General features: G+C 56.0%; 2 protein-coding genes across 5 annotated transcripts in view; one reads left to right on the top strand and one right to left on the bottom strand.

The window, feature by feature from the left end:
- Window positions 1–24,357, top strand: part of MACROD1 (mono-ADP ribosylhydrolase 1) — a 168,679-nt gene that overhangs the window by 47,458 nt on the left and 96,864 nt on the right. The gene's annotated exons all lie outside the window — the stretch shown is intronic.
- Window positions 1,110–15,916, bottom strand: FLRT1 (fibronectin leucine rich transmembrane protein 1). The gene is made up of 2 exons (XM_010376848.2): window positions 15,247–15,916; window positions 1,110–3,842 (listed from the first exon to the last, which is right to left on the bottom strand). The coding sequence occupies exon 2, from the start codon at window positions 3,791–3,793 to the stop codon at window positions 1,775–1,777; it is 2,019 nt and encodes a 672-aa protein (XP_010375150.1). The 5' UTR covers window positions 3,794–3,842; window positions 15,247–15,916; the 3' UTR covers window positions 1,110–1,774.

Here is a 24,357-nt window from a genome sequence, read left to right as displayed (position 1 = left end):
CAGGCCGTTTGAAAAGAGCATCACCAGGCGCTCCCAGCCCTCTCATCCTCCTGCCCTCGGACCAGCATCTCCTCTTTGACGTTCCTTTTCCTCGGCGCAGAACAAGCAGCACAGTGACAGATAGTGACCCGGGCTCCCCGAGTACTGGGACGCAGACTCCACTCTTTCCCCCTCTCCGATTCGCTGTCATTATTTCATCATCGTTTTAATCTCATGGCTCACCACACTGCACTGTCAGTTGATAAATCAATGATAGTGACATGGATTCCAGAGAGAGGAAATAAAATCTTAACTCTTCTGAGGGCCCCAGCTAGGGCCCTTTTGGAGGCTGGCATTTTTAGAAAGAGATCTGGCCTCTCCCTCTCAAGAAACAGAGTCCGAGGGGTGGGCCCAACTGAGTTTTCTACGTTCAGGGAGGGACTGCTGTCACCCAGGGCTTTTTTGAGAATTTTTGTGTCTCTTTCTGGGCTTTGTTTGAGCAGCCATGGAAACCAATAGGTCTAATCAGCTGATATTAAAAAAAAAAAAAAAAAATCCCTGCGCTTATTACCCGTCCTAGGAGGGAACATTCAGCACATGGTAAATGCTCCGAAAGTAGCTGTTAAGGTGATTGCACGTGGTGGGGGAGGGAGATGAGGACACTGGAATCAAATAAAGCTTTTATCTAGATCAGAAAGGAGAGCAGCCCGGCGCTGGCCAAGCTGAGCTAGGGTGGAACTGGAAGCCCCTGCTGCGATGCCTCCCTAAGCCACCCGTCTGAGACATACACACCTCAGCCTTTAGGAACAGCAGTAGACCCCGAGACCAAGTCTCCTCCCCCACCTCACTCCCATCCCCAACACACCGTCTACTTACTCAATGATCTCTAGGAGAAAGCAACACTTTCGCAATTCTATTGTCTCAGGAAATGGTAAGAACTGACCCAAGGAGAACGGTAAGGACCGTGCATGTGGCTCTGTCTACCCATCTGTACTTAGAGAAACCGCGACAGGGATAGACAGGCAGACAGATGCACCTCCAGGTGGCGGGGAAAGCTACGGCTTCCGCCGGGGCTTCTACAGGAAAGCGTGGTGCATGGAACTGAAGAGGGCTTCAGCCTAGGGAAAAACAAGTTTGTTTGTTTTTTAATCAACTACATGATTGTTCAAAGAATGCAGTGAAAGACGCCATGTTTCTGCAAATCTGCAAGGGAAATGGTATAGAATGAGCCAGGGGAGAGATTTCAGGACCATATCTCCAGGGCAAAAGATCTTTTCTTCCCTCTCTCCTTTGTGAGGAGCCTGAAAACCTTCCATCACGTTGCCAGCGAGTGGCCAGCAGCGGGAGAGCTGCGTGGGAGCTTTGAGAGCCGGCTGCTTCTCCCTGGCGGTTCCTTTGTGACGGCCCTGAACAGAGCATGAGGTGTCCACAGATGTTGTACAGGTAGTATCCTTCCAGTTCAGGGGGAAAAAAAAAAACCAAAAAACCCAACCCAGCCCTTTCTGTGATATTATTTTTAGTCCTTCCCTCCCCAACTGGCATAACTCAGTATAAATTATGTCTTCAACAATGTCGAATTCCCCCTCCTGCCTTCTATTCTTTAAAAAAAAAATTGTCACGGTTGTGTTCTACAAAATCGTCAGCCCTCCCCAAACTTTGCTTTCTGCGGGGGAAAGTCATCCGTGGAATTTCTCTTTCTTGCTCTCTCGGGTTGCAGCAGGCTGGGCAAAGCCACGTGGCCACGCCAGGGCAGCTGGGGCTGGGGCTGGGGCGGGGCAGCCCAGGTGGGCGGGCATCATGTGTAGGAGTAGTCTATGTCGGGGATGCCGCCGTCCCGGTAGCCCCGCGTGGTGCCGTAGCCAATGGTGTGCGTGGCCTTGCAGAGGCTGCTGCCGTTGGAGGGGAAGATGGTGTGGACCACGTACTCTTCTTTGGCGCGGTACGGGTTGATGGGCAGCATCTGCAGGCCGGGCCCACGGATTTCCAGGATGGAGTTGTCCTTCTTGGTCCCCGACTCCATATAGTCATCCTTTTTCCTGCTGCCCCGGTTGTAGGCCCTCTCCCGGGTCAGCAGTTCGCCAGCTTGGTGCACGTACCAGCAGATGGCCCCCAGGACCAGGAAGAGGAAGACCAGAGCCATGGCCCCACCGATGATGCCCGCCAGGGGCAGGCCCGCCATGGGGCCGGTGTTCTGCTCCTGGTTGAGCGTGGTGGTAGGGCTGTAGCTGTCGGCTGTCTCTGCCTTGGCACACACGGGTGTCTCGTCAGCTACATAGGCATTACTGGTCTCCATGGTGACCATGCAGATAATGTAGGTGGACTTGGGCTCCAGGGCCGTCAGCAGGTACTCTGTCTTGTCCCCCTGCACCAAGGTCTCTGTGATGGAGCCCACGGCCGGGCTGTGGCCCAGGCGCAGCCAGCTGAGCCGGAAGGAGGAGGCGGGGAGCGTGGCCTTCCACGTGATGCGGATGGAGTCTGCTGTCAGGGCCTTCACGTGGATGGCCAGGGTCTTGGCGCCATCACCCGTGGCCATGGGGTAGTCAATGTTGGAGTCGGGGATGCGCAGCCCCGGCCTTTTGGCCTTGAGGGTAAACAGGGAACCCTGGGGCGTGGTGGCGGAGGCATGGTTGCTGGCCGTGGTCTTGGCGGCCGCGTTGGCCACGCCACCCTGCGACCCCGTCTCAAAACACTCGTCCATCTCGCTAGTGATGTCCTTGATGGCCATGCCCCGGACCTTCTCAGGACCCTGGCACATGAGGCCCCGCACGTTGACCACGGCCGCCCGTGCCTTCACCCAGTCCCGCAGCCACATGAGGTTGCAGCCACAGAACCAGGGGTTGTTTCTGAGCAGCAGCTGGGCCAGGTTCCCCAGGTCGTCGAACAGGCCACGGGGCAGCGTGGTCAGGTTGTTGTTGGACAGGTCCAGCCGCTCCAGTTCACGCATCTTGGCCAGCGTGTTGTAGGGGATGTGGCTGATGGCGTTGTCCTGCAGGTAGAGCTTCTGCAGGTGGGCGCTAGGCAGGTTGAGGGGTGGTGCGGCCAGTGAGTTGCGCACCAGCGAGAGCTCTGTGAGGTTCTGTAGGCGGCTGAAGGTATCGTCCGCGATGCGCTGGTTGGCCAGCAAGTTACCGTCCAGCACCAGGCGCCGCAGGCTGTTGAGGCCCTTGAAAGCATGCAGCGGGATCGTGGAGATGCGGTTGTCGTCCAGTCGCAGCTCCTCCAGCGTGTGTGGCAGCCCCGAGGGGATGCTGCTCAGGTGGTTCCGGCTCAGGAAGAGCAGCTTGAGCTGTTTGCTGTCGGCGAAGGCGTCCTCCTCAATGCTGACGGTGGACACAGAGTTGTCATCCAGGTGCAGCTTCTCCAGCAGTGGGATGCGGGCCAGCGAGTCCCTGGCAATGGTGCGCACGTTGTTGTCCTGCAGGTGCAGCTCCCGGAGGGAGCGGGGCAGGTTGATGGGGAACTCGTCCAGGTCATTCTCGTACAGGTAGATGACCTGCACGTTGACCTTGGTCTTGAGGTTCTGCGGGATGCCGGCATTGTTGATCTGGTTGTTCTGCAGGTAGAGGGTGGTGGCGTCATCAGGGATGTCTGCGGGGATGGAGGTGAGTCCCCGGTCGTTGCAGTAGATGAAGCCGTTGTCACAGCGGCACACCGAGGGGCAGGTGGTACTGTCGATGACCTCCGTCAGGAAGGCGATGAGCCCGTAGCAGAGGAACAGCCAGTCCCGCAGGTCCATGGTGGCTGTGGTCATCACGACGGTGGCCGTGACAGTGGCAGTGGTCGTGGTGGTGGCGGTGGGGTGTGCCACCACCATGGTGGATGGCTAGGGGTGTCCAGCCCCACCTGGCCTGGAGCCTGAATACCTGCAAGGAGCACAGGACGGGGTCAGTGAGAGGGAGGTGGCGACAGCGACCCCAGGAGCGAATCATGCACCCCCTCCCACCTGCCAGCCTGCACCAAGGGGTGGCCGAAGGCAGGTCCTGCGAGGTGAGGTCAAGCTGGAGGAACAGCCTTTGTGCCAGGTTTATGCCACAGGTGATTGCTCCCGGATTCTAACAACATCTGGCTAACGTTAAATCATATCGGGAGCCAAGAGGTTGCCCATTAATGAGACGCACGCTGCCACAGCCCTCCTGAAATGTGATCCGGAGCCTCGGGGAGGTTAATTTAGTGAGAGCCATGCGGCAGGTTTGGTTTCTTCTCTCAAGACTTCACACAAAGCCAGTCTTTATGGCCAGTGCGAAAGGTACCAGTCAATGTGGATGGGATGGATTTAGGGCGTGTTTTATGGATTCACAGCCGCTGTTTCCCTGGCACTGCACGAGGAGCACGCATTGCTATCTGGCTCGGACCCAGGGTTCAAAAGGAAAGCTTGTTTCTGGAAGGCCCAGGAGCTCAAAAGGGGGGCGTCGCCAGAACCTGCGAGAATGAAGCTGTCAGTGCCATCACTGGCGAGGAGTGCAGAGCAGGGAGCTTCATTGTCTGGTGTTAAAACAACATGTCCTATTGTCACTCGTACATTCTACAGACAGAAGAATGAGGTGTCAACAGAATCACTTTCTCATGTATTTACAGAAATCTCTTTTCATCAGAGGTGCCTCCCTGGCCCTGGGTTTCGAGTTGTGTGGGAAATTGTCCCACACCTTGCCCCTTTCTCAAATCATAAACAGACTGTGTTTTTTGTTTTTTGTTTCCTGGAACAGCTTAAAGTTTAAAGGAATGAGACAAATAAAAGGAGGGAGGCATTTGTACTCTGAGGGAATTGGCTGCAAGGTGTAATTTCAGTTTTCACAAATGGAAAAATTGCAGCATAGATTTTTCTTATATTATTTTACTGTTCATAGTGGTAAAAAATCAATTAAAGAGAAATTATCTTTCAGTCTCAGTGAGGAAGGTGTCTTCATGTAGCCAGCAAAAGTCTGCTGTAAAACGCTGGGTTCACGGAGGCTTTTCAATGATGGGACAAGATGGCCTCTCAGAGCCTGAAGCCCCAGCCTGGGAGGGCAGCCCTGGTGTACAGAGCAGAGCCGGCACCTGCTCACTGAGCCAGCAAGGACCTTACTTTTATGCCCCAGGGACTGAACACCTGTTTCTCAACCAGGCAAAACTTTCTGTCTTCTCTGTCCTTCTGTATTCCTGGCTGCTTTTTCTTTCCATCGCGCAAGTTACTCTTGCAGGACCCAGCTCAAATGTTACCTCCTCTACTAGGTTTTCCTGGGGCCCCAGATAAAGCTTCCTTCTGTTCTGCCCATCCATCTGTCCACCCACCCATCCACCTACCATCCATTCATCCATCTGTCCATCATCCATCCATCCATCCATCCACCCACCCACCTAACCATCCATCCATCCATGCATCCATGCATCCACCTGTCCATTCATCCATCCATCCATTCCGGCATGCACCTGTCCATCCATCCATCCATGCATCCATCCATGCATCCGCCTATCCATCCATCCATCCATCCATCCATCCATCCATCCATGCATCCACCTGTCTATCCATCCATCCATGCATCCACCTGTCCATCCATCCATCCATGCACCCACCTGTCCATCCATCCATCCATCCATCCTTCCATCCATCCATCCATCCATCCTTCCATCCATCCATCCATCCATCCACCTGTCCATCCATCCATCCATCCGTCCATCCATCCATCCATCCATCATGCATCCAACAGAGCTTTATTGAGAATCTACCATATTCCAGGCCCTGTTGTAGCCACTTGGGATTCCATTCTGATGGGATAGATGGTAGCTCAAACTATAATAAAGACTTTGCTGAGAACTTTCCTAATATTTAAGTCACTTAACCCTCCCAGCAAACATGGGGTCAGTGCCCTTAATCCCATTTAACAGATGAGAAAACTGAAGCTCAGAGATGTTAACTTACTCAAGACTACTTGAGAACCAGGTAGGAGGAACCCAGGCCATCTGGGGAGGAGGCCAGATTCTTGGCAGTCTTGAGGCTGCAGCACTCTGTGGGTTACAGGTCACACTGTTTGGTGACTGGTGTTTTCATGTCAGCAAACTGCAAGGGCAGGGACTGTGGCCAAGTGTGGCTTTACATCAGTGACCACCCGACGACAGAATGGGCCCCGCCATGGTGAATGCCTCTGCCACTCACCCCTGCACACTCAAACGCTCCCTTTGCACTTACAGGGTCTCTGCCCAGGCAGCCACCACAGTCATCAAGGTGGCTGCCAAGGCCCTGTGCAATACTATGTGGCACCCCCGTTGGCTTTGTCCACTCCATTCCCCTCTCACTGACTGCAGCAGCCAGGCAACCCCTGGTATCCCCAAGGCCCTGGCACATGCTGTGCTGTCTGCCCAGACAGCTCATCCCCAGATCCATGCCTGCATCTCCTTCTGGTGAGGCCTTTCCTGGGCACCCTATCAAGAATTATAACTCCCAGGTACTCCTCTCGGTTCCTTGCTTACCTATAGTATTTACCACCAACTAACACGCTACATGTTTTTTTTGTTTTGTTTTGTTTTGTCTTGTTTTGTGTTTTGAGATGGAGTCTCGCTCTGTCACCAGGTGTGAGTGCAATGGAGCCATCTTGGGTCACTACAACCTCCGCCTCCCGGGTTCAAGTGATCCTCCTGCTTCAGCCTCCTGAGTAGCTGGCACTACAGGTGCCTACCACCATGCCTAGCTAATTTTTTGTATTTTTAGTAGAGACGGGGTCTCACCATGTTGGCCAGGATGGTCTTGGTCTCTTGACCTCGTGATCCACCTCCCTGGGCCTCTCAAAGTGCTGGGATTACAGGTGTGAGCCACCGCGCCGGCCCTTTTTTGTTTTCATTGTCTGTGTCCCCACTAGAAGGTGCGCTCTACAAGGGCAGGGATTCGCACTCATGGTGTTTCCCACGTGGCAGATGCTCACTAAAGATTTCAAAGGAGAAACTGTGATGCACTTGTTCTGTAGATGAGGGGACGGAGGCACAGAGACCTGCCCATGGTCCCCTGGCAGGAGGAGGTGGGGTCTGGATTCCACCCCAGGGCTGTGTGGCTGCAGGACCCCAGTGCTTGACTCCAGATTGCTGAGGGCTATGAGTCCCTGGTCAGCCCAGACACAGTCCTGCGGCCCAGGCTGAGCATTCTCAGACCTTCACGGAGGTACCCACTCTCCTGTGAGCCTCCTGCTTCCTTTGCCCAGTGCCATCCCAGGTTGCCCTGGCCCTTATCTGACCACCTCACCTTTCATTACATTGGGAACTGGGAAGGACACTGGCCCAGATCGTGGGAGAGGATGTGCTTGAAGGCCAGGACAGCATGCAGAGCTAGACACATCAGCCTCCAGAGGATAAAGAAAAGCCTAGGCGGTGGGGTGACCTCTCTGGCCAGACCTCACCCACTCCCCTTCACAGGCAAGGGTGCAGAGGTTGCCACCTACACACAGGTCCACAGCCCGCATTTCACAGCCCAGCAGCCTGAGACTCAGAGACATGAGGGGCCCAGCCAAGGTCACAGTCAGCCCAGATTTCCCACTGCACATCTGTCCCTTCTGCACCGAGCCAGGCCCAGGAAGGTTATGGAGCAGGCAGGTAGCACAGGGCAGGTGCTAGAGACAGGAAGACACAGGCCTGCTCACAGGTCACCTTGCCTCCGTCTCCAGGGTCAAGTCTGAGTCTAGGAGCACCTCTGCCAGGGGCCCCCCAGCATCTGGCTGGAGGATTACCCCCCTCCCTGGTCTGTTGGCTGATGACTCCTGGCACAAGGGATACAGGTGGCCTTTGTACTTGGCTGTTCCTGAGCAGTGCCCTAAGTAGGGGGCAAACTTGTTAAGGCAAAAGCCAAGGCAAACCACTGCATTCCCTGGCATGGACATCTGTTCCCAGTGCCCGCTCAGCTCATGGCCACAGTCCTCAGCCTCCAGAGGCCTCAGCATCATAATAGAGTCTAAATTGCACCTTTCAGAGATGCTTGATAGATAACCAAGAAGCATTTGGGAGGCAGGGACCCAAGGCCTTTCTGCTCCACTGTCTGTGGGCCTCATCCATCTTGGCCAGAGGCACCCCTGCCACCCCCCGCCCCCCAAGGCCAGCCTGAGGCTGAGCCCTCTGGCTCCAGGAAAATAAGGCGGGGCCTGGGGGTGTCGAGGAAGATAGCACACCTCACCAGAGGAGTCTTTAATTGCCTGGCTGCCTTTTTATTCCCTTGTTGTGTGTTTCATAGTTTATGTGGCCATCAAATTAAACTGGTAAATCGCCCATCTTTTATGGAATTGCTTGTCGTCCTTGTGTGGATCCCTCAGACTTCAGCGTCGTATGAGTTACGACCTGCCAGCTCCATGACTGACAGCCGGATCCTTGGCGGGCCACAGGGGTGGGGAGGGGAGCAGTGGGATGGCGCTCAGGCTGTAGGTGTCCAGAACTCCCCCACTTAGCTGGGGGCCCTGGGGCATTATTCTTCGCATTATTCTTGGCTCCATCAGTCCTTGGCCCCTGCCAGCCTCCAGGACAGAGAGGCCTGGGTTCAAGTCCTGCCTCTGCCACTTTCAGGTCATGTGATTTCTTTTTTGAGACAGGGTCTCACTTTGTCACCCAGTCTGGAATGCAGTGGCTCAATCATGGCTCATTGCAGCCTCAACCTCCCCGGGCTCAGGTGATGCTCCTATCTCAGCCTCCCGTGGAGCTGGGACCACAGGCGTGCACCACCACATCTGGCTAATTTTTGTATTTTTTGCAGAGATGGGGTTTTGCTATGTTGCCCAGGCTGGTCTTGAACTCCTAGGTTCAAGCAATCCGCCCACTTCAGCCTCCCAAAGTGCTGACATTATAGGCGTGAGCCACCACGCTGGGCCTCAGGCTATGTGATTTTGAGCAAGCTGCTTGCCCTCTCTGAGCTTCGATTTCCTCATCTATAAATGTGGTCATAATAGGGGCCCTTACATGGGAACTTACAATTCAGGGTTCGCTGACATTTTATGTGCAGAGTACCCCCTGCTGAGTGCGATCTGGATGCCCCTGACGCATCCAGTTTAAAAGCTGCCCCAAATCTCTGCCTCCCCAGACATGCGGCCTAGCTTCTGCAGTAGCTGCTTGTCTCTGTCCTCCATGCTCCAGTGGCCCGCTCTCTACTCCCCTGCTCCTGGCTGTGCCTTCAGGACAGGCTGACCCCTTATCAGCCTCTGTGAAATTGAGATGTTGCCCCCCCCGCCCACCTCAAACTGTGTGGGTGCCATCCTGCCTCTCCTCCAAGCCATGCTGGCAGCCTTGACCCTATGTCTGGGCCGCACAGAGCTGGTGGATGGGGCCAGCAACCATCCCCTCCTATGGGGCCGTGTCAGCCTCCTATGGGAGACCCTCCAAGCTGGGGGCAGGGTGGAGGGGTTGGGAGAGGTAAGAGGGTTTTAAATGGGCCTTTGTCATCAGGTCACCTAGTGGCCAGAAATAGTTTCTTACCTCCTCCACGCCACACTCACTCCTACCCCTGAGAAGTCCTGAGGCTTCTGTCCCTCCCCTCTCCGCCCCCTCTGCAGCCCTCCCCAGAAGCTGCGCTCACGGTACATTAGACCCTTTGTGGAACTCCTGCCCAGTGTCACGAGTGGGGAGAAGACAGCAGCTTCCCAGGTTTCCCAGGTCTAGGGGAGCAGTAGGGAAGCTGAGTGTGGTGTCTGCACCCAACTGCAAAGCCTTTACAAGCCAGTGACACCGAGCTTCTTCCCCACCACTTGTGGTGGCTTACGGCCGACTGTCTGCTGCTCACCCTTTGCCGGGGACCCTGCTGCTGGCTCCTGGCCCTCATGGAACCTGGGGATGCTATTTTCTATTCATAGGCATGTCCCAGGAGCTTCCGGAAGCCAGCAAGGAAACAGCTCACATCCCTGTCTGGCCTCGCTCCCGTGTGTCCTCTTTCACCTGCCCCATCCCTGGGATGGGGGCATCTCAGGCAGGGCCAGGTCAGGAGAGGAAGTGTCCTGCATGTAAACTCTGTATGTAGGAAAAACAAGCACATGCTCACCTGTATGGATGCTGGTCACGTCTCCCCCACCCCCACTCGCCCCTCAGCCTCCTTCCTGCCCACCTGCCTGCCACTGTCCTTAGGAATCTGGCTGCCCGTGTAGCCTGGCACTGGTGTGTGGCTGCTGCAGACCCTGGGGTCCTCTGGCTTTTCCCTACTTCCCAGCCCCCAGGCAGGGTCTCTTGCAGGAGTCTTTCCCCTGCCAGTCCCTTCCTTCAGCAATAATTCATGTGTTTCCCCTAAACCTTGCCAGGCCTTCAAGTCCTCACTGAGAATGCTGTGCAGGTAGACTGTGGGCAGAAGCAGTTTCTCAGCCCCAGAGCAGGAAGGGCCAGTGGGACCCCAGTCCCACCTCCCACTAGACAGGAAGCCCCACCAAGGCACAGTCATCTCCCGCTCTGTGACGGGGCTTCAGCAAACCTTTGTTTAAATTAATGAGAGACCCCACCTTCCTGGGGGCTCAACTGCAAACAAGACAGCGGGGAGAGGGCCAGGAGGTAGACAGGGCAGGCCGCTGCCTCCTGGTGCTCAGGGAGACCCAGGGAGAGCTCCCCTCCTTCTTCCCAGGAAGCCCCTTTCCTGCGAAGGCAAGTAGCCCAGTGGCCTGCCTGGCTCAACCCAGCTGCTCAGCCTACTGTGGGGTGGCCTTGGGTCTCAAGTGTTTTTTTGAGACAGAGTTTCGCTCTTGTTGCCCAGACTGGAATGCAATGGTACGATCTTGGCTCACCACAACCTCCATCTCCTGGGTTCAGGCGATTCTCTTGCCTCAGCCTCCCGAGTAGCTGGGACTACAGGCATGCGCCACCAAACCCAGCTAATTTTGTATTTTTAGTAGAGATGGGGTTTCTCCATGTTGGTCAGGCTGGTCTCAAACTCCCGACCTCAGGTGATCCGCCCGCCTCGACCTCCCAAAGTGATAGGATTACAGGGGTCTCAAGTCTTTATCTGCAAAATGTGACCATAAACTGTCTACTTCCCTGGGCTCTTGTGGAGATAAAATAAGGTTTCTTTCGATGCTTAGCAGAGTCGTATTCAGAATGAGGGAACTATTACTGTTACTAGCAATGAGCCGTGCTTCCCCGAGCCCCAGACGTGAACTGCAAGAAGAGGGAAGCCTTGAGTTGTGTGAATGGGGCTTTTCCAAGCCCTAGTTCAGGCAGATGCCCCAGGGACTGCAGGCCCACCAGAGGCATCTCCTTAGGGCAAGGGCTACATGCCATGGCCCTCAAGGGCTCTCTAACTCCAGCTCCCACCAGGGCAGGGTGCCAGCCAGCCACACCCATCACCCTAAACAACTTTGCTCCTGGATCCCGTCCACTGGTATCATTTAGAGCTTGTGATGCATGGGGGCTGGGGTGGGGATTCTTTTAAGACCTAAAGTTAATTATTTTTCTAATTTCATGCTGCATGCATTATGCATCAGCTGTTATCACTAGCGGTAATTGCAGACAGGTATGCAAATCCACTATAAATGCACCTAACTGCATAGGCCGTCTGGGAGGTGCTGGTGCCAGGCGGCGGGATGTCCTGAACTTCCGAGAATGTAAATAGCTTTAAAAAAAACAAGACTTAGGCCAGGCGCAGTGGCTCAAGCCTGTAATCCCAGCACTTTGGGAGGCCGAGGCGGGCGGATCACAAGGTCAGGAGATCGAGACCATCCTGGCTAACACGGTGAAACCCCGTCTCTACTAAAAAATACAAAAAACTAGCCGGGCGAGATGGCAGGTGCATGTAGTCCCAGCTACTCGGGAGGCTGAGGCAGGAGAATGGCGTGAACCCGGGAGGCGGAGCTTGCAGTGAGCTGAGATCTGGCCACTGCACTCCAGCCTGGGCGACAGAGTGAGACTCCGTCTCAAAAAAAAAAAAAAAAGAAGACTTTAGAATTGTGTCTTAGGAGGTTAATTATATTGATAATAGTGTTCGATATTAAACCATTCAAGGCCAGGAGGGGGTGGGGGGATGAAAGGAGACCACGTATAATTTTGTTCTTTTCTCTCTTGGTGTTATTTAATAAGATGCGCCTACACCTGATGTTTCTGTCTGTCTGTGTCCATTTTTAGTAAAGCTGCCTAAACTGAGACTTAATTCTTTTAGGAAAGGGAAAAAGGAAGCCCAGTGGGCTGGGCGAGGTGGTTCCTTGTAATCCCAGCACTTTGGGAGGCTGAGGCAGGTGGATCGCCTGAGGTCAGGAGTTCAAAACCAGCCTGGTCAACATGGTGAAACCCCGTCTCTACTAAAAATACAAAAATTAGCTGGGTGTGGTGGTGCGTGCCTGTAGTCCCAGCTACTTGGGAGGCTGAGGCAGGAGATTCACTTGAACCTGGGAGGTGGAGGTTGCAGTGAGCTGAGATTGTGCCACTGCACTCCAGCCTGGGTGACAGAGTGAAACCTATCTCAAAAAAAATAAATAAACAAAAGAAAGTCCAGTGGAGTTTCAGAGTGAAGGAGAGGGGCTAAAGGTCTTTATTTTGGGGGGCGAGGAAAAGGAAGAGCGGTAGCACCAGCAGGGCTGGGAACAGTCCCCAAGAACAGGGCTGAGGCTGCGGGCTCTGCGCTGCTTCCCTCCTCAGCCTCCTTTAGGATCCTGGGCCGCAGCAGAGGGCCTGGATAGGAGCAGTATGACTAGGAAAGGCTGGTGATGGGCGACACTCACTTATCCTAGATCAGAGGCTTGGCACTGGGCTCTGAGGGCAGGGCCTCTCAGGCTGAGAACAACCCTGACAAGGTGGGAGGCAGGTCCTGCTCCATCATCAGTTTACGGATTGCCTCCTCCCCCTGGAATGTAAACTCCTACAGTTAGGACATGGTCTGCCTTGTGCCTGGCATGGAGCCTGGCACAGAAAGTGCTCAGTAAACATCTGATGAATGAATGAACAGGGCCACCAAAAGGGAGGCCCCTGAACCTAGACCCAGGGCCGGGTGGTGGTAGAGAAGAGGGAGGCTGGCCTTCCTACAGCCCACCCCAGGATGCCATGGTGACCCAGGGGGCCCTCACCACAGCAGGCCAAAGAGGCAAAGGGAAGGGTCTGGATTGTGCCACAGATGGCAGAGGGGTGGCCACAAACCCAGGCCTCAGACTTGATATCCGGAGCTCTCCCCTTCCCAGGTCTCCTACCACCTGTCTCAGCTGCCCAGTGGGACCTCTGTGGCCCCAAAGGGAGACTCTTGGCCGTCCCTACTCACCCCCACTGATATGGATGCTGGCCTGGCACTTCCCAACCGCGTGTCTGTCTCCAGCTATCAGAGGTGAGCCTCACTTTACTACAGAGGCCTTTTCCCCTCCCGCCCACCCCACAGATACACACACCATGGAACTCGCCACTCAGGACCCTGGAATCATGAGATAAAGGACCTCAGCGATTGTCTGCTTTTTGCAGATGAGGAAAATCTGAGGCCCCGCATGGATGAGACAGGCTCAGGGTGGAGACAGAGCCCTACAGCAGCTTGGGCAGCCTCCCCGCCCATCTCCTGGGGCCTTGGTGCCCAACTCTAACCCTTTCCCAGGGGTTTGGCACAGGGAGGAGGCTGGGGTACAGTGTCCCAACTCCAGCAGGGTCTCACGGGGGCTGCTCTTCTCCACCAGCGGGTCCGCAACCCCTCACGCCTGTGGGCTCACTCACACCTGTGGGCTCACTCACGCCTGTGGGGCCACTCACGCCTGTGGGGCCACTCACGCCTGTGGGCTCACTCACGCCTGTGGGGCCACTCACGCCTGTGGGCTCACTCACGCCTGTGGGGCCACTCACGCCTGTGGGCTCACTCACGCCTGTGGGGCCACTCACGCCTGTGGGCTCACTCATGCCTGTGGGGCCACTCACGCCTGTGGGGTCATGCCTGTTAGCGCTAGCAGTAGCTAGCAGGGCTGGGTACCTGAGTGTTGGGCACGTCAGAATGCTCTCGCCAGCTGGCCACAGCCTGTGTGGAGGGGAGAGGCTGCATCCCCAATGCAGAAAGGGGAGGCATGCAGGGAGGGGCAGACTTGTCCAAGGTCACATGCTCACAACCAGAGGGCCAGGCCCCAACCCAGGTCTGTCTGCCCAGAGCATTTGTTCCCTTGCCTCCCTTTGCACAGAGCCACTGAGTAGATCTTCCATGGCAGCAGGCCTGGGGGGCAGCAGCTGCTCCCCTCCAGCTTCGCTACAACCTAGGAATGACCCCCAAGCCCTCCTCAGGACTGGAGGGGCAGTAGGGACCAGGGCTGGGCACTGGGAGAGGAGCAGCTGGGAGTAGAAGGGCTGCAGGGCAGGGAGGGGCCCAGCTGAGGCTCAGGCGTGTTCGCGGCCCCGCTGCTGGGCTAGCGCACTTTTATAATAAATAACAGCAAATAGCCCATCCGCAGGGCATCTTTCACGCCAGTGGCTAATAACACGGCTATTAATGCCCCCGCAGACGGCGTGCATGCTGTGCCGCTCTGATGAATGTCCCAGGCCCTGGTGCAATCATAAATCAACCCCTCTCCTGAGGAAGAGCATGGGAAGTGTCTTTTTCCATCTTGGTAATGAAGTGGGGCTTCCCTGTCCTGCCCAGGGCACGGCGGCTTAAAGTTGCCTGGGATTTGTGTTTTCTGAGGCGAGGTACAGCCTCTCCCTCTGGCCTCCGGGGATCCCTGGAGGAGTCAGCCCCATCTCAGTGGGAGGGAGCACTCACCACCTGCTGTGGGACCCTTGGGGCACTCACTGCCCTTCTCTGGGCCTCAGCTGGCTCCTGTAACCAACAAAGAGGCTGAACTGGAAGCCAGCGCAGACGATGCCCAAGAGCCAATAGGAGCAGGACTTTGGGCAGTAGCTTTGGATCAACCCCACCCTGGGTCGCCGGCCAGACAGCAGGGGCGGGCCCTGATGTAGACTTGTGGACTCCCTCCCGTTCAAGGGCAGCAGGCACCAGGGCAAGTAGCCTAGGTTACCAGAGCTCCTGCCCACCCCCCACCAGGCCTCACTGCCACCACCGTTAGGGAGGAGGCTCAAAATGAGATTCCCCCATCCCGCTGCAGGGCCATTTACTCCAGGAGAGGCCACGCCATTACATCCCGGGTCCAGCTGCTAGGTAGAGCCCAGCAGCACAGGGACCACCAGGTGGCAAATGATGCTTATGCCGGCAAGCAGAAGCCACCAGCTGCGTGAACTGCGTGAGTGGGTGGATGGGATGGAGCTGCAGACCCATGGAGACCCGTGGAGCTCTGGCCGGGAAAGGGGGCCTTTGGAGGGTGGGACCCAGCTGTCTGGGCGCGAGGAACCCTGGGCCACCCTGGAGCCCTTCTGAATTCACGTCCCTCTTCCCTCGTCCTTGGGCCTTACCTCCTTCGTCACTGCAGCCCAGGAGCCCTCTGGGTCCGACGAGTTGCTGGTCTGAAGGCCCCCGCCAAAGTCACGAAGCTGCAGCTCGGGACACCGTGAGCTCAGATGGCGCTCACATTCCCGGCCCCGTGGTCCTACCAGGCCTTGCACCACTAGGGACACAGACCTCAGACCTGGGGTGACTGGGCAGTGTTGGGGCACCCCAGGGCACAGAGAGGGGATCCGGTGCCTCGGTCTTCTGGTCTCCTGGCGTTCAGATGAGGCTGCAGGCCACAGTCAGCAGCATCCTTGGCACCCTAAGCCGCAGGCGCAGCTGGCTTCTCCCTGCAGAGTGAGGGTCCTGCGCACGGGGGTACAGGGACACCCCTCTGGGCCCCAGGACTCCTGAGGGTGGCCTGAGGGGGTTCCGACTCCCTGTTCATCGGGCATGCCCTGTGGCCTGGCACCCAGCCCCGAGGAGGGTGGCCTCTGCTGCTTGCTACCTCCACGGCCCTTTTCAACTCTTGCCCTTTTGTCTGCAGGCCGCCACCTCTTCTGAAAGGCCTCTGCGTGGCTTTTGGCTTTTACCCCCTTTTGGTTTACCAAGGCTTTTTTTTTTTTTCTAAATCCCTTTAAGTCACTTGGCAGAGTGGGCTGGGTGCAGAGAGCATTCTTGCATGACAGAGCTGAGAGGGAGCCACTCTCCAAAGGCTCCGTATTCCTGCCACTCAGGCTGCGTCTCCGGGGGAAAGGAGGGGGTCCATTACCCCGCTGAGGAGTTCAGATGCTCATGGTGGGGCTGGAGCTGCTGACACGTACAGCTGAGCTGTCAGGCCCCCACATGCCCTTCTTTGGGAAGATGCTTGGGGGGCGAGGGCCTCAGTCCCGCTTGGCTGCTCCTGTTTGTAGAGGTTTCCTTGCTGGGAAGGTAGGAAGGGTGGGTTATTCCCCCTTCACCCCCTGGTCTTGTCTTTCCAAAAAGGAATCCATCTTCTCGCCCACTGCCTGCTTCCTTATCTGCCAAAAACAATACCAGTGATTAAGCCCAGAGACATGAGGGACCGCATTGGGACAGCATCCATCAGGGCCACTGGGCTGCAGCCCCCTTTGCTTTGGATCCTGGTTTTTTTTTTTTTTTTCTTTTTTGAGATGGAGTGGCTGGAGTGCAGTGGCGCGATCTCGGCTCACTGCAACCTCTGCCTCACGGGTTCACGCGATTCCCCTGCCTCAGCCTCCTGAGTAGCTGGGACTACAGGCGCAAGCCACCACACCTGGCTAATTTTTTTTTGTATTTTAGAAGAGGTGGGGTTTCACCATGTTGGCCAGGATGATCTCAATCTCCTGACCTCATGATCTGCCTGCCTCGGCCTCCCAAAGTGATGGGATTACAGGCGTGAACCACCGCACCCAGCCTGGATTCTGTTTTTTTTTTTTTTAAATGCCAGTTGCCCATGAGCCGGGGAAGGGTCTGGGGTTATTCTCCCCATCTCCTGCCTCTTTCCAAATCCTGACAACAGTTGGCTATTCATAGTGCCCAGCCTTGCAGCTACCTGATTTCCCTCCCTGGGGGTGGAAGGACTGGAAAGAGAAAAAGGAAGTTTTTTGAGCTCCTGGCCGTGCAGGGCCACCCGCCCAGCCCAGAGCTGGCTCCAGTTCCCCCAGCACCTGCTCTTCTTGCTAAATGTCATTCAAAAGCTCCAACTGGACCGCCATGGCCTGGGCTTCCAGAACAAGCACTGCCTTTCCCCACCATGGGAAGCAGAACCATCAGGGAACTGGGGAAGTTGGGTCTCCATGTTCCTGGCCTCTGTCTGGTGCCCACCCCATTTCCTAGGTGGGGGGTCAATCCTCAACACCAGCAACTGCCCTCCCCTTCCGCACAGACGGAGGGCAGGACAGGCTCTTCCAGAATCCAAAACAAACCCCGAGCCCTCCTCAGCACCTCTCATTAGTGCGGCATGTGGAAAGGCCGTGGTGCTCTGGTGTCCGTATTCCCCCTGCAGGAGCCCCTCTTTGGAAAAGGGCTTTTATTACACATCTGAGAGTGCTCGCTCTGGTTTGAAATCAGATCCAGATGGGCTCAGCTGCATCTGGGCACTTTTCTTTGTCGGGCCTAAGGTGGCTGATTTGAGAAATGCTTGTTGGAGGCTGTTACAAATAAAAACAGGGGTATTGGGGTTCATGTTTTAATAAGCCCAGCACCCAGATAGGGGGTGGCTGCCCATGGGACTCACAGCCTGGCAGGGAAGGCATTCGGGAAGGGTGTGTGCCAGCTGGGTGGTGTGCAGGCCGAGTCTGATGGGGTGGACAGGGTGGCGGGGGGAGTTTTCTTGGGACAAGTTGCCCTAGGAGAAAGGAGGTTTCAGAGCCAGCAAGCCCTATGGGACATCGATTCTGAATGGCCAGTGCCTGGTGAATACTACAGGTGGGGCACAGGCCCTGGAAGGGGTGCGGTGGGGCTTACGCAGGAGGGAAGATGAGGACAGAGTCCCTGCGTGCGGGGAGGGAAGGCGGCCGGCTCCAGCACAAGCCCTTATTGCTATTACCACCCGCGTGATTTCATCCAATTATAAATTGTAATTTCTCCATGAAAGCGAGAGATGGAGAAAGTCCAATGAGGTCATCTGCCTCCCTGGCCGGGGCGCAGAAATTGTTTTATACCGGTGGGGGTGGGGCAGGGGCAGCAAGCTTCGGCATTTTGAGAGGATGACGGCCGTGTCCTGGGAGCCCAGAGGCTCCAGCCAGCCGTGGCCGCTGCCTCCCGATAAAGAGAGAAACCACTGAGCTCTGCTTTTGAAATTAAGAACCCAAAAAGGAGGCAGGTTCATCCCACCAGTGTGTTCGCCTCAGACCCTTCCCATAGCTTCTCAGCTTTATCCTGAGAGTGTCCCATAGCTCTCAGGATAGAGGCAATGCTGCTACAGTAGTCTCCAAGGGCCCTGCCCAGTCCACCCGCCGTGTCTGCCACTACTGCCCACTAATGCCCTGAGCTGGCTCCAGCCTGGCCCTTCACTGTACGGTTCCCCTTCTGTAAGAATCCGTGCAGACGTCATCCGTCCCTTCCTGCAATGGGCCACCCTCCCCTTGGCTTGTGTGGTCCTGTGAACCATGACAGCAATGACATAGCATGAAAAGAATTGTCTCCCTAGCTTCAAGGGAGGACCTGAGGCTGGATCCCCCAGCGTCTGGCTCAGTGCCTTGCACACAGTTGGTGCTTGATAAATGCACCCAGCGAACTTCCCATTTGCTTCCTCATTTAGAAAACCAAGGCACTAAGTGAGGCTCTTGGTGCCCGTCCAGCTTTGTATGTCCTCAGTCCGCCTTCCCTGCTGCAGCCCCCACCCCTACCTTCCCTGGGGCCTGCAAAGCCTCCTGGAACCCCAGTGCTGGGATACTGGGCTCCTCGGCATCTGTGCCCTCGATGAGTGGGGCCTCTCAGGCTTCTGGGGTGTGTATTGCTTTTCCAAGTGAGTCTGGCTGGCAGTGGTTGGGAGGTGTGAGCTCTCCAGCAGCACTGTGGCTCTTCCCTTGTGTGGGTGCATAATGATGATCATTAGTAGCCACCTGCATTCACTGAACCAAAGGAGGCCCAAGAATAAATATGTAAATGCATGCGCCTGGCAGACACCTCCCGCCAGAGCCACAGCGCCCCCAGTGGCCACCCTCCTGGCTCGAGTGAGTGGAGACCACGCCGTGTGAAGTTAGTGGTTACACTCATCCCCTTGGCCTCCCCTGTTCCCACAGGCTCCAGGTCTGGTCTCCGTGCTCAAAACCAATAAACCATTTTTTGAGTCAACATCTTCCATTTTGAGTAAAAGTACTTTGAGATGCTTACACAATTCTACTTTTGTTATCATCAATAACATCACCACTGTATTAAAAGAAATTTGAAAGGAGGGAAAGAACGCCAAGTCCCCAGTCTCACATCTCTGCATCACCCTCTGCATTTTGGCGGATTCTGCCCATACATATATCCCAGGGGACAATGCACCTTGTCCTTTCCCCGTAATTTCTGCCTTGCCATCTTCCCTGAGCTTGGGAAGACAGCATGGCTAGCAGGTCAGGGAGGACCACCTCCATTGTGTGGACTGAGAAGAGGGAGCGAGACTTGTCCAGGGTTATACAACCTGAAGCAGAGTCAGGGCCTCAAACTCCAGGCCAATTTCCTTCTTGCTACACTACTCCAAGACAGCGCAAGAGAAACAGACCATCCAGCAAACACTGCACTGAGGGGCCCTGGGCTTCTCCTGAGGCTCTCTTGTGCACCCCTCCATCCATACATCCCTCAATCCTTCCATCTCTCCCTCCATTCCTCAATCCCGTCATCTCTCAATCCCTCCATCTCACCATTTCTCTATTCATTCATCCATCCATCCATCCATCTATCCATTCATCTCTCCATCCATCCATCCTTCCTTCTCATTTCTCCATTCACCGATCCATCTCTCCATCTGTCAACCCATCCATTCATCTCTCCATCCATCCTTCCATCTGTCTCTCCATTCATCCTTGCATCTCTTCATCCATCCATCCCTCCTTCAATCTATCCATTCATCTCTCCATCCATCCTCCCATCTCTCCATCCTTCCATCTCTGTATTCGTCCTTCCATCCCTCCATCTCTCCATCAATTCACCTCTATCCATCCATCCATCTCTCCATCTTTTCATCCATCCATCCATTTCTCCATCTGTCTCTCCATCTGTCCATTCATCTATCCATCTCTCCTTCTCCACCTATCCATTTCTCCATCTTTCCATCTACCCATCTCTCCATCCAGCAAACATATTCTGAGTCTAATCATGCTCCAGGCATTGTACAAGACATTGGGGATCCAAAGAGATGCCCCCATTCTCCAGGAGCTCACAGTCCAGTGGGGAGGGCACTGGTTTTCAGAGGGCTACAATCTGAGGCGCACACAGGGCAGTGTGGGAGCTAAGAGCTTTGAGGAAGATGATGCTATGCTGTGGTTCTGGGGTACTCCCATGGCATAGCAATCACATGTGAGCTCAGTGGCCATCCAGAGGGGGGCAGGTCTAGCTGGGTTTTCTCTTGACCACCTGCCTATCTTCCAGAGCCACTGCTCACCCTTGGCCCTCAGGCCTTCCTCCCGAAGTAGAAACGATCCTCAAGTCCTCAGCTTTACAGTTCATAGCTGCCTTAAAGATCAGAGCTCTCTGATATTAATTCCTATATTAGCAATTAGCCCTCCTGTTTCATTTCAACCTTTGGCTCTTAGGGATGGATTTTTATGTATGTGTCATTAATCAGATGACTGGTATGTGCTGCTAGAAACCCAGGTGGGCTTTATGGCTGGTGACTTAGCGAAGTGGTGTTTTAAATGAACAACATGCCTGCCCCCTCCCTGGGCAGAGCTGCCCTGTGGCAAAGAGGGCAGAGTTTAGATCATTGTAAGCAGGTCAGAGCTGGTGCGAGCTAGGAGACCCAGGATTTTCTTTCATTTTGGACTTCCAGGCTGAGGTCAGCATCTGTATCTGACCTTTATAGATGAAAAGACTCTTTGTGACTCAAACTGGAGTTTGTTCCATGGCTGCTGACTTCCCCCTACCAGGATGGCTGTCCACAGAGCCTGTTCCTTTCTTTCCCATTGCAGAGAGCGGTCTGGGGGCTGCTTATTCCCTCTCTCCCGAGGGCACTGGAGACAGAAGGCTGCGGGCAGGGAGAGCATTGCTGTCTGGGGGCTAGGACCGCTCCTGTAATGGGCTCAGCATGTAGGGAGTGGGACGGGAAGAACATTTCAGGCTGAGGGAACATCCTGTGTGAAGGCTGGAGGTGGGAGGGCTTAGTACAACGAGAGGTCAGTGTCCCAGAGCTCTGAGTGAGTGGAGGGCCGTGATCCGAGCTGAAGCGGGGCCCGGAGCCTGGCCCTGGGGGTGCTCTGAATGCTGCGCTGAGGGGCCTGGTCTTCGTATGAGGGCAGCGGGGAGGCCGTGAGGGTGCCCAGGCATGGAGGAGTGTGACCAGACTTGCAGTTTAGAAAGAGCGTTCTCACTGCTGCATGGAGACCTGGAAGGTACCCAGGTGCACAGGAGAGGACCAGTGAAAAGCTGGAACCGCACCCTCAGGAAAAGGGGCAAGGGACCTGGGCTGGGGACCTCACGCAGTGAGGGGTTGAAGGGAAGGGGCCAACTTGGGAGTCCCCCGGGCTTTACTCCCTGAAGACAGGCCTGGGTGCTGAGTGGGTTCCCACCTCCTCCTCACTGGAGGGCAGCTGAGTGCTCCTGGGAGCACCACCAAAAGAGCCATGGACAGCCGGCTTGCTGTGGGTTCCGAGCCTGGTCCTGATCTGCAGCCTGCAGCCCTGGGCCTTAGCAGGAGCAGGAAGGCCTCTGGAGGCTGTGCCTTCTGCTCTGTGAGAGGGGCCCACCCCATTCCCTGCCCACTCTCTCATGGCCCCCAGGCTTGGCACCACTGCATGGCACCCGAGTAGCAGGGTGAGAAGAGGCGGAGGCGAGAGCCTGCTTGTGTGGTGCGAACCCTCCCAGCCTCCGCTCAGCTAATTAAACCATCTCCTGACAAAACCCAGACTTTCAGGGTATTTGCGAGAGTGCGAGCCAGGCTGTGGGTGGCTTCAGGAGTCTGTTCCGCCCGGCCAGCAGGCCTGGGCCTTTGCCAGCGCCCACCCTCAAGATGGCCATCAGAGAAACTCAGCAGGCAGTGCCCAAAGCAGGGCCCTCCAGGGGTGCGGGGCCCACTCGCCCTGGATGGAGCTTCTCTTGCCACGGGGACATCGCCCCTTCTTTATTCTCTTCCTTCCTTCCCTTCACACGTGGGCAGCTGTGGCCAGAGGTGGCCTGGGAGTTCACCCATCCCCTGGTGCTGAGTTGGCAGAGAAGCCCAGCAGGCCAAACTGGGCACAGATCGTAGCCACCTGCCGCTCCCTACCTGCCCCACTGGACCCAGCAGTCCCTCCCTGCACTGTCTGGGGGGTCTGGAGGCCCAGTTCTGCCAGGCTCAGAGTGCTGCAGAGGGGAGGGTTCCCTAGCTGAAGCTGCTGCCCTCACAGTGTAGCTGAGCAACAGGGGACCTAGAAACGGCTGCCAGTGGGCACTGCCGTCCCTGGGCAGCAGGGAGACAGGAGCAGGCAGGCGCCTGAAGAGTCCTCATCCGCCTGGAGTGCTCTTGTGCCTTTGAAATCTCCTCCCAGCAAGGGCAGGCAGGAACTCCTGGGCCCAGACGCTGAGAGAGTGGGTGAGGGGGGGACCAGCAAGGGCGGCTCACACCCAGCTCACTGAGGGACAGGCATTGGCTCTCAGCTCTGCCGGGGGAGGCCCTCGAGGGGACGCAGCCGGCAGTGTGCTTGGAGGGGATGGGGACACGGCAGCCCCACACAGGCCTGCTCTCTCGCTCTCAGGGAGGCGCACTGCAGCCAGAACCTGTCCCTTCACAGAGCAACTCTAGGCACAAAAGGGGACAGGGCAGGGTGCGGTGGCTCACGCCTGTAATCCCAGCACTTTGGGAGGCCGAGGCAGGCGGATCCCTTGAGGTCAGGAGTTTGAGACCAGGCTGGCCAACATGTTGATACCCCCGTCTCTACTAAAAATAAAAAAATTAGCTGGACGTGGTGGCAGATGCCTGTAATTCCAGCTACTTGGGGGGCTGAGGCAAGAGAATCGCTTGAACCCGGGAGGTGGAGGTTGCAGTGAGCCGAGATCGTGCCACTGCATTTTAACCTAGACAGCACAGAGAGACTCAGTCTTAAAAAAAAAAAAAAAGGAGGGGAGAGGAATGACCGCTTGCCTGCCTGCTCTACCTAGCAGACCTCACTGTGATGCATCGCCCGTGCCCATTAGGGCCTGTGTCCAGCCTAGAGGAAGCTCAGGGGGTGATGAACCTGGCGCCACCAGCCAAGGCCGGAACCTCTTCTTTCAGGAAATTGGCCTGCTTTTGTAGGCAGAACAGTGGCTGTTCGACCCCCTGCCTGTCTGTCACAGTGCTCTTGGCTGCCCCTTGGCCGAGGCAGGTGGTGGAGCCGGCAGGCAGCCCTGGTCTGCTCCTGGCCTCCAGGGTCTGGGCACTCTCACAGCGTCTCCTGGCAGCCTGGCTGTGAAATGGGCCCCACGCTGGAGCTCTCGAGCGGCAGTTTGAAGCAGCACTGTGCTGACTGCACCACAACACATCCTGCAGGCTCATGGGCCCCTGGGGGGTGGGGGGACCACTGCTGGAGACTTCCCAGGGAGAAAGCTGAGGAACTGTCAGGGAACCCAGGCTCTGCCCAAGGGGCATCAGCTCCCTCCCTCGGCTACCCCTTCCCCAGAAACTCCCCCGAGCCTCGCACTCCACCATTCAGGTCTCAACCCCTGACTTGGAGCCCCTCCTGGCCTATTTCAGGAGCCCCCTGCCCACCTCCTTCCAGGGCTCTGTGCTAGTGCTGGGGGTCTAGTGTGCACCCTTAGGAACTGGCAGCACCTCCCTCCGCCTACTGCATCTAGAAACCCAGCCCTCCTTCTCAGACCTCCACCGTGAGCTGGGGATTCCAGGCCACATATGCCATCATCCGAGTTACTCAGGTGCAGCTGGGGGAAGCTGCCTTTCCTTCCAGAAGCATCCACTAGCAACCTCAGTTCACTACTTCCCTCCCACCAGCTCTGCCAGCCTCCAGCCCCCAGGGACAGGTGCCCTCTCACTCAGCTCCCAGCTCTCTGGTTTCCCTGCACCAGCAAGAGCTTATGCCAGGGGATTTTTTCCCTCTGTGTTGGAAATCTCCCACCCTTCCCCTCCTTCCCGTAAACATGCTCTCTGGCCGAGAGCAATGCTGTGCGCTCGGCCCAGGCGGCCAGACTTTGTTAATATTTACAGCGAGTGGCTCAGGAAGCTATTAGCTTCCTTTTCTTGTTGTTAATTGAAAGAGGAGAAAATGGTTGTAACACTTCAAAAGAACTTAAAGCGCAGCCTGAGAGACTAGCTGAATTGGGAGGAATGGGGGAAAAGAGAGAGACTATTTTAAATAAATAAAGCAAGCCAGCCAGCCCACACCTCACACGAGAGTGGAATGTCGTTCCTTCCCCATCTTTGCAGACGCCTGGCTTTCCTCTGAGGTTTCCTTAGTGCCTCTCATTGTATATTTTCCTTTTCATTCGGGAGCCTGCCTTAAGGAGAGAAGGAGGAAGAG

The sequence above is a fragment of the Rhinopithecus roxellana genome, chromosome 15 (assembly GCF_007565055.1).
Source record: "Rhinopithecus roxellana isolate Shanxi Qingling chromosome 15, ASM756505v1, whole genome shotgun sequence".
NCBI classification, from domain to species: domain Eukaryota; kingdom Metazoa; phylum Chordata; class Mammalia; order Primates; family Cercopithecidae; genus Rhinopithecus; species Rhinopithecus roxellana.
The sequence above is the reverse complement of the archived record's forward strand: the minus strand, read 5'-3'. Positions and strand labels throughout refer to the sequence as shown.